At 40.0% G+C, this 8,816-nt stretch overlaps 1 protein-coding gene across 3 annotated transcripts in view; it reads right to left on the bottom strand.

Moving 5' to 3' along the window:
- Positions 1–8,816, bottom strand: part of GPATCH2 (G-patch domain containing 2) — a 169,374-nt gene that overhangs the window by 20,101 nt on the left and 140,457 nt on the right. The window contains exon 9 of one of the 3 annotated variants that reach the window (XM_024739205.1): positions 7,390–7,800. The exons of the other annotated variants lie outside the window; for them this stretch is intronic. Coding sequence (XP_024594973.1) covers positions 7,716–7,800 — 85 coding nt within the window. The 3' untranslated portion in view covers positions 7,390–7,715. Of the gene's footprint in view, positions 1–7,389; positions 7,801–8,816 lie in introns of those variants that run through there. 3 annotated transcript variants of the gene reach the window in all.

Below are 8,816 nucleotides of genomic sequence, written 5' to 3'. Positions count from 1 at the left end.
AATTAATGATTAACTTTGCAGAAATACATACACACACGTCAAAATGTTTACTAGTGTGTATAACTAGTATGTATAATGATAACATTGTTATTGGATTTTGAAGTGTGGTTTTGGCTCATAATACCAAGAAAAAATAAATAGCTATATTTATTTTATATAGGTATAATATATATTATATATATTTATTTTATAAACATTTATATTTTATATTTATATATATTTATATATTTTTAAAGCTATATTGAAATTAAAAAAATTTAAAAGTCACATCTTCGGCAGGCGGACTCTCAACCACTGCGCCACCAGGGAAGCCCAGTATCACATCCTTTTTATAAAAAATTAATGAACTCACTTATCCAGCAAGCAATTATTAGTATCTACTGCTGAGTTAGCATAAGACTCCATAGTGATGGTGAAGATGAGGAAAAAGGAAGTGGAAGATACCAACGAAATGGAAAGTTCAGTTCTTATTATTGGAAGAGTTTTAAGTCTGAGTGGGGAGATTAAGTCAAAATATATGAAATAATTAGTGGCAGGCACAATGAACTTTCTTAATATTACTAGAGATTATGATATTTAGTCCTTAAAACAATTCTAAGCGTTTACTGACTATACCTTTTTTCTCTGTAGGGAAAAGTCGGTGCTTCAATGGAAAACTATAGAGTACACTCTTCTACTCACCTGATTCTGATTCTATGGGAGCTATTTTACAACTCTAAGTTATAGATAACTGAAAGCAATGGAAAATAACTCTTGTCTGCAGTAATGCAAATGAGTTCTGTCCTGAGGAAGGACAATCCTCCCGGCCGTGGAAAAGCCAGTTTGCACCCGTTGGTACTTTCATTCAATCTTCCTTACTCTATATACATTTGTGCTTCTTTCATTTCTCCTTTGAACCCATTATAACATCTGCCTGGTTCCCTCATTGATCAATGAGTTAAAATCTCAAATGCATATTCATTTTATATCTGTAAAAGAGACATGATTTTACCTATTTGTACAACATTATCCTCACACATCTCCGATCCCTCTTGAAACCTCTCCCCTAGAAAAAAGACTGGAGTAGTTCACCTTCCGCAGAGCATGTACCAGACAGGCGCGGCTAACAGGACTAGCTGAGGAGGGGAAAGTAACATTCTGAAAGTGGGAACAAAGTGGGAACCCGAATTCTGGAGTGTGGCCCTTCTGTTATGGAGCTGTGAAAACCAACCCATGGACTATCTACTTCTTATACTCTTGTTAAAACATAAATATTCTTAGAATAAGCCACTGCTGGTCAGGTTTTCTATACCTGTTGCTGAAAGCATTTCTAAATGATAAAGAGTTTGTTCTGTTCAGAGAATTTTGAGTAGTTCAGGATGTGTGGGTAGCAGTGTTTACAGAAGGAACTATATAATAGGACGGAAGAAGAACGCTGGGGCTCGACCATGGGCCATATGTGCCACATTTGCCCCGTGAAGGTGTTTGGATTTTATAGCTGCTGTGGGGTCATTAAAGATCATTTAGCAGAAGCAAGCTGGCCAGATTCATGGGATGCTGACGAGTTGGGGTTGGGAGAGTAACCGGGTTTGTGAGTAGTCCAGACACAAAGTTCCTTCCAGGTTATCAGTCTCTGTTATAATTAAGAATAATATCATGCCACACAACGAAACTTCTTCTGAAGAAATACCTTTTTAGGGATCATTAGAATACACAGTAGCTGTTCATTGTGACTATTAAGATGGCTAGTTTCTACTTACATTGTTCTTGCACTAGTTGTATGTAACCGGAGTCTTCTAATTGCTTGAAAAACCATTCTCCCAAGTCCATATCGCCTTTAAAACTTTATTATTTTTCTTACACTGTTCAAATTTATTAGGAACGCCTGTTTACAAAGAGGGTGAAAAACAAATTCCAAGAACAACTCCCTCTTCTAAGCCTTTTTCTCATCTGCTGGACCCCAAATTCCCTTTTGGGTATCTGTACAGAACAAGTGAAACAGCACATTTTCCTTCAACTCCCCTCCCCCACCCCCAAGGTAGCTACATAAAGGAAAAGAGACAAACATTCAAGGAGAATAAAGTTAAAGTTAATAAAGTCAGTACACTGAACCCAAAGACCTGAGCCATAAGAAAAACAGCGAGCTGTATTTCAGTAATTCTATCAAGAATTGACTACCTGCTACAGCACATTGAGAGATCGGGATTATTGATCAGTAAGATTACTCATTTAAGCCTGTCCTCCCCGCTTTCCTTCAGACAGGTGCAACGGAGTGGCTATAGATAACACTAAGCAAGGTCTACTCCGTTATTTAGTTGTCATTCTTAATGCAAAACAGAGCAGCTGTTTTTTTTTTATTTAAAATCAATGAACGTCTCAAAGGCAGCCTAGTTACTTCAGCCTAAATGAGTCATTTGTCTTTGCAAAGCAGAACACGTGGATTATTATTCAAGGTGATGGCTGGCAATTTTTGGTTTTTGTTTGTTTGTTTTTGCTGTGGTGTTTTGAAGAATGACCATATGTTGTCCTATGAACAGACCCAAATTTGTTAAAAAATGTTAAGGTCCTTTTGTAAGGCACTGTTAGGAAATTACCCATCAGCCCTAGTATCAGTGTATTTGTGTCAGTGAGAGCCTTTGCTTGGGTGGAAAGAGGGGAAAAAGGCAGAACCTGGTAACTTTGTAACTACTAACACCTTAAAATACTAGGGGTAAACACACACATATCTTTAAGTGGAAAGGCTAAAGAAATAATGCTTTTTTGTTATGGATTTAATAAGCAGTGTCAGCTATGATTTGAAACACTGTTTCCCATTGTACTCATTCTGAAAATTTTCCTATTAAATATTAGAAAGCAGAGCTCAAAGGGAAATCTTCGTTTTGTTCTGCTTTTGAGCCAGACTTCACTTGGTATCCCGTCATCCTTTTAAAAGGGGTGGCGGCGGGAAAGTGGGCATTTCATCCAGAGGAAAAAAAAAAGGAAAAAACAAAGCTATAAAAAATCTAAAAAAACCTCACAAAGCAGAGACAAAAGAATACTAGGGAGGACCACCTTGCCTGAGAACCTGTCTTTTGACAAGGGCTGACAAGGGCTGAAGCAGGCAGTGTCAAACACAATAATATTAAAGAGGAGGCAAGAGGAACTTGTCTCTTCGTTGTACGCGCATTTGGCTTTTCAGAGAATTAGGCCTAGTGAAAGCTGCCCCCTGGATAAGATGCGTTCCCAAGCAGCCTCGGACAAGCTGCAGAGGAGAGACAAACAGATGTGACTATGGGCCCTGGCATTTGGCAAGAACACTCACTGTCAGTTAGAAAAATATAAGCCTGGACAGGGTATCAGCTGCACCGAAATGAAGCGGGTCTCTGGTGTCACTGGAGGAGCAATCGGTGCAAATCCAGCCCTACGTGAACTTTCCCTTCTAGATCCAAATCACCCCCTCTTCCGCTTTATTCAGTGTCAACATGTCTCAACACATTAACTGAACGAGTAAACATCAGTATCTAGCACTTTTCCTTCTGTGCCACTATGCACATATCAAGTACTGTTGAGCATAAATATTTCTTAACTACCAGGATCGCATTAAATCCTTGCTTTTTTTTTTTTTGAACATTTATTATATTTATTTATTTTTGGCTGCGTTGGGTCTTCGTTGCTATGCGCGGGCTTTCTCTAGTTGCGGCGAGCAGGACACTACTCTTCTTTGTGGTGCGTGGGCTTCTCATTGTGGTGGCTTCTCTTGTTGCGGAGCACGGGCTCTAGGTGCGCGGGCTTCAGTAGTTGTGGCACGCAGGCTCAGTAGTTGTGGCTCGCCGGCTCTAGAGTGCAGGCTCAGTAGTCGTGGCACACGGGCTTAGCTGTTCCGTGGCATGTGGGACCTTCCCGGACCAGGGCTCGAACCCGTGTCCCCTGCATTGGCAGGTGGATTCTTAGCCACTGTGCCACCAGGGAAGCCCTAAATCCTTGTTTTTAATGAGGTTTTCTTTCAAAGCCCCTTCTTGTGCACGATAAACCTTTTGCATTTGGTATTGTATGTTCACACCCTGATCAATTGTTGGTTCTGGCGCCTTCTGTCTCTTGTGGCTTTGGTCATGTAGCGTCACGTTCTGTCTCAAGCCCATTTCCCCTCGCTTGGGAACAATCCTGATATCAGCGGGGGTAGTTTAAGTTATAACTCTGTGCTGACGCAGTACTTGTGTCCCAGGATTTGGACCCTTGCTTTACTTTGGACATATCCTATTTCGTTATAAACCTTCTGATATCTTAGTTCTTTTATTATTTTTTATTTTATTATTATTATTATTTTTTTTTTTTTTGCGGTACGCGGGCCTCTCACTGCTGTGGCCTCTCCCGTTGCGGAGCACAGGCTCCGAACGCGCAGGCTCAGCGGCCATGGCTCACGGGCCCAGCCGCTCCGTGGCATGTGGGATCTTCCCGGACCAGGGCACGAACCCGTGTCCCCTGCATCGGCAGGTGGACTCCCAACCACTGCGCCACCAGGGAAGCCCCTATCTTAGTTCTTTTAGATTTAGGTCATTGCCTGGACTTGCCCAGATGTTAAAATGCACCTGGTGACTGGATCTGTCTCTAACGCTGCAGGCTGACCACCTCCAAGCGTCAGCTGCTCCTGGCCCCCGTTCCTGTCACCGCCTACCTGCTCGGGCGGTTCTTTACTCTGCGGTTCAATAACCTCCGATTACCTGTTGTCTGAGGCTCCACCCCTTGGAAACCATGATCTGCCTGCCAGGGTGCAGTTCCCCTCAACAGCTTCAGAAGGGTCTGTCCTGTTAGTGATTCTTCCACCTCGTCTGAGAGTTCAAGTCCAGACGTACTTCTTCCCGATCTGCTTTATCCTGGTACATAAAGGTATCTGGTGGCTGCTGCCAGAACTAATGTTTCCTGTGTGCTTCCTCTGTGCCAGGTTATATGCCAATACGGACGTCCCCCATGGAGCTCCCAGCGAGTGTGAGGGACAGCTGTGTTTCAGGAGGCTCTCGGGAAGCTCAGGGACCAGTCACTGCCCCAGCAGCCAAGGACTCTCCAGGGTCCTCAGAGCAGAGCCACTTGGCTGAACTGTAGTGAGCAAGGGGGTGACAAGGGGGGAGACGGTGGGAGGCTTCAGGTGGTCCGGGAACCTTATGAAATCATGTGCAAAAGGTGCATATGCATACTTTTTTAGCAAGAAGGTCCATGATTCCTCTCTGATTCTGAACCATTAACAGAGACATTAACACCAAACATTATAGATGGATACCAAACTAGTATTCATAATCTAAAATACCTACCTTAAAATTTCTATGGAATATTTAAAATATGCTATACACATAGACCACCTTTTCTCTTTACAGTATCACAAACAATAGAATTTAATAATGTAAGTTAAAAAAAAAAAGCCTCATCCAAATATCTACACTTATCCTATGTTCTACCTAAAAAGCGACCTCCTTCATTTCTGTCTCCTCACCCTGCTTTACTTTTCTTCATAGTAACTAAACTAATATTTCCAAATTATAGACCATGCATATGTATTTGTTGAAAGGTATGGAAACTATGCAACAAAAGACTGGTGACGATTAGCTCCTCTGTGATGGCATCTGGTGGGAAGTTTCTTCTTTATGCCTCTCCTTAATACTGGACTTTATTTTTACCATGAGCATGGGACAAACAAATTATAATGAGTGACATGAATTAGAAAACAGCAAACAAGAGGGTTAATAAATGTAAGCGGTTTTTGCAGCTGGGGGTCTTTCTTTGTCAACAGCATGGTGGAACTTTTCCCACCGGGGAAACTGAGGTGTTTGTTAGATGAAGCTTTAGGTTCTGTTGGCCTGATCTGCCTGAGTCTCCGACAGAACTTCTTTCCTCTGACGCCGCCATTTCTGTTTTCCCAACTAGTTCTCCGAAAAGGCCAACTTACACCACATTTGTCAATGTTTGAGAAGGATTTTAACCAATCTTTGGCAGGTTACTTAAACTCCCTTTGCCTCGATTTCCTTACCTTCAGGAATTGGGATTAGATTAGTATTTACCTCAAAGGTTTTTTGAAGATTTTATTTAAAGATCACTGGTGTAAAACATTTGGTGCAGTGCCTGCCCACACTAAGCAACTGATAACTGTTAGCTAATAAATTTACTATTATTACCATCCCCACTTTACAGATAAGAAGCCCAGGGCACAGAGAAGTGAAATAATTTACCCAGGATCACACAGTACAGGGGACACAATGGTATAAGACAACCAGAAGAATGCCTAGTGTAGAGTGTCAGGAAACAGCCACGAAATAAACACATGACGGTATAAGCTCATCACATCTCAACACTATCAATATGCTATAATAAGGATATAAATTAGGGTCATTTCTAAATAACAAGTAGGAATTTTTTGGTAGTTAATAGGAAAATTAAATTCTTCCTTAACGTTTGATTCTGCTGGCTTTAAAAGTGTCATAGCATGTAAGAATAAAGCACTCATTTTCATTTCAAAAACTCATTAAAAACCCACAAGCCTCCTGTGAGTCTGAAACCCACTGACTTTCTCAGGTCAGCCCACTGCCACAGATTTTTCTCTTGGCCACCACTCGGTACTTCCCACTTCAAAGCTGACTTGCTTCTCCACCGGTGTGTTCCATGCTTCATCTAAAGCCCCGAGGGTCTGTGATTCTGGTGATATCACTCCTTGTGTGGGTTAATAAACACACACGTCTATATCCCTAAGCAGCTCATTTAAATGCTGCTTCTTTTTGTAGCTCTTCATTATTCTAAACAAATGGTACCTGAAAGTGGTGGAGGTTGTTTTATGCGATTCGGGTAGATATTAGAACGTTCTGAGTGTATGTGAATGAGGACCTTCTCACATCGGGAGGAAAGTTAATCTTTTCAGAGAGCAAATTATTCAGGAAGGTTTCAAAAACTATGGGAGAACCGCTGTTACATTTTAGCTTCCCTGGTACCGCCATCATGCTTCCCATATTTGTTTAATTCCTTCTGATTTTGCTTTAAGGAATTGTCAGTCACCAAGTCCATGCATACGTGCTAACACACGAGCAGTGTGTTCTACCCACTAGAAAAAACTTCCTTGCCATGTTTCCTAATTCCGCCGTCTTTGAGATCCTGCCCTTTCTCCCTTCGAAGTTCTCCCAGGGCATTTAAATCTAAATGTTCTTTCGCTTCTTCAAACTTTACTAAAAGCTCGTTATCTTTCCAAGTGCCTTTTCTTTACACTTCTTACCTATCTGTGCATATCTCTGTCATTAAACTTGTCCTACTGTATGTCCTCAAGTTGCTTTCGGATTAGAGTGGATCAAAGTATACGCTGGAAACAATTTTAGGCCAAGCACCATGTCTAATTCACAGAAGCTAGTTGTGCCTCTCATCTATGAGCAAAACAGTAAATATTTATTGAACTAAAACAAATCAAACTTCAGTAACAACTGTTGCCTCCACGTTCCACTTGGCAATCAATCATGCATTTTTTAGGATAACATTTTCTTGAACTGTTATTTAAATTCACTCAAAAATACTCATTTAACAATTAACAAAACTTGACTATGAATCATGTATTTTACTAGACGCTAAACGAAACACAAAGAAGGATAAGAGCTCCTACCATTGAGGGGCTCATGGCCTAATGCAGGAGACACACATGAATAAGAAATTACTATACGATGTAATAAATCCACACAGTTATAGCAGCAGGCCACCACTTTATGGAAATGGAGAAAAATTCATTTCGCCTGAGTTCAAATTTTGATATTGTCTCTCCAGGCAGAATCTAAGATATTTGAGGCATCTTGGAGTATTCTTTTATTCTTCACACCATAGTACCTAGGAAAAATAGGCACTTAGTAAACTGATATTGACTTAATTTACTTGATTTCTAGCTATAACTATACATTTCTGGAATCTGATTATCATTGACATTCAGCATAGAGTTTCAACAATAAGTTTATTCTAATTTCCTTAAAAAAATGATAAAGCTAGTATTGACTCTTAGGAGAGATAAAAAAATACTCAAAATAAATGATTCTTTTGGATATCTCCATTAAATGCAAGAAGATATGTGTCTATATTTAAAAAATTGGGATGTTGGTCCTGGTAACATCTTGCATCTTACATAAAAGAACCATCAGATCAGACTACAGACGCAGATATAATCCCACATTCTCTCTCTGATCAGACACTATGAAATGTTTCCCAAGGTGGTATTTGGTATTGTTGCCATTTTATAACTATTAATAAAATTATGGTATTCCTCATATTCTTAACTTTTTAAAGTGAAGTCCATGCATTACTCATTTTCATATCCACTTCATTCAGTGCAGTATATAATATTTGAATATATCTGTCGAATTGACTTTTTACTTATTGTCCTATTTGATAATTTCTGACTCTAAACCCAGCTTTAAATTCAGTAGCATTTTGGAACAAAAGTGCTGAGTTTCTTTCCTTTACCAGCTTCAGGGAATAATGGGGTTAAAAGGGCAGGACAGAGAATATATTTTATTATCTTAAAAAATTATTTTGAATACATGTTGGTTTCTGAAGTCTTAGAATTTATTATCTAAATTACCAGGAACATCCAAGCTTATTGACTGTCAGCTATATATGGGGTATTAGGCTAAACATTTTCACATACTGTCTTGTTTAATCCTCACAAAAACCCAGGTCTGAGGAACCTGAGGTCCAGAGAAACTGATACTTGTCATAGATCACATAAACAGAATATAAAGTTCTCATATTTGAACCAAGGAACACTTGCCTCGAAAGAATCATTTTTTCCCCCTATACCATAGTACCTCATTCAACTCAGTTATTATACTCCATTTAATAAACATCTACTG

This window comes from Neophocaena asiaeorientalis, unplaced genomic scaffold (genome assembly GCF_003031525.2).
Source record: "Neophocaena asiaeorientalis asiaeorientalis breed wild unplaced genomic scaffold, Neophocaena_asiaeorientalis_V1.1 scaffold477, whole genome shotgun sequence".
In the NCBI taxonomy this organism is placed as follows: domain Eukaryota; kingdom Metazoa; phylum Chordata; class Mammalia; order Artiodactyla; family Phocoenidae; genus Neophocaena; species Neophocaena asiaeorientalis.
Note: the sequence above shows the minus strand (reverse complement) of the source record. Positions and strands in the feature narration are given on the sequence as shown.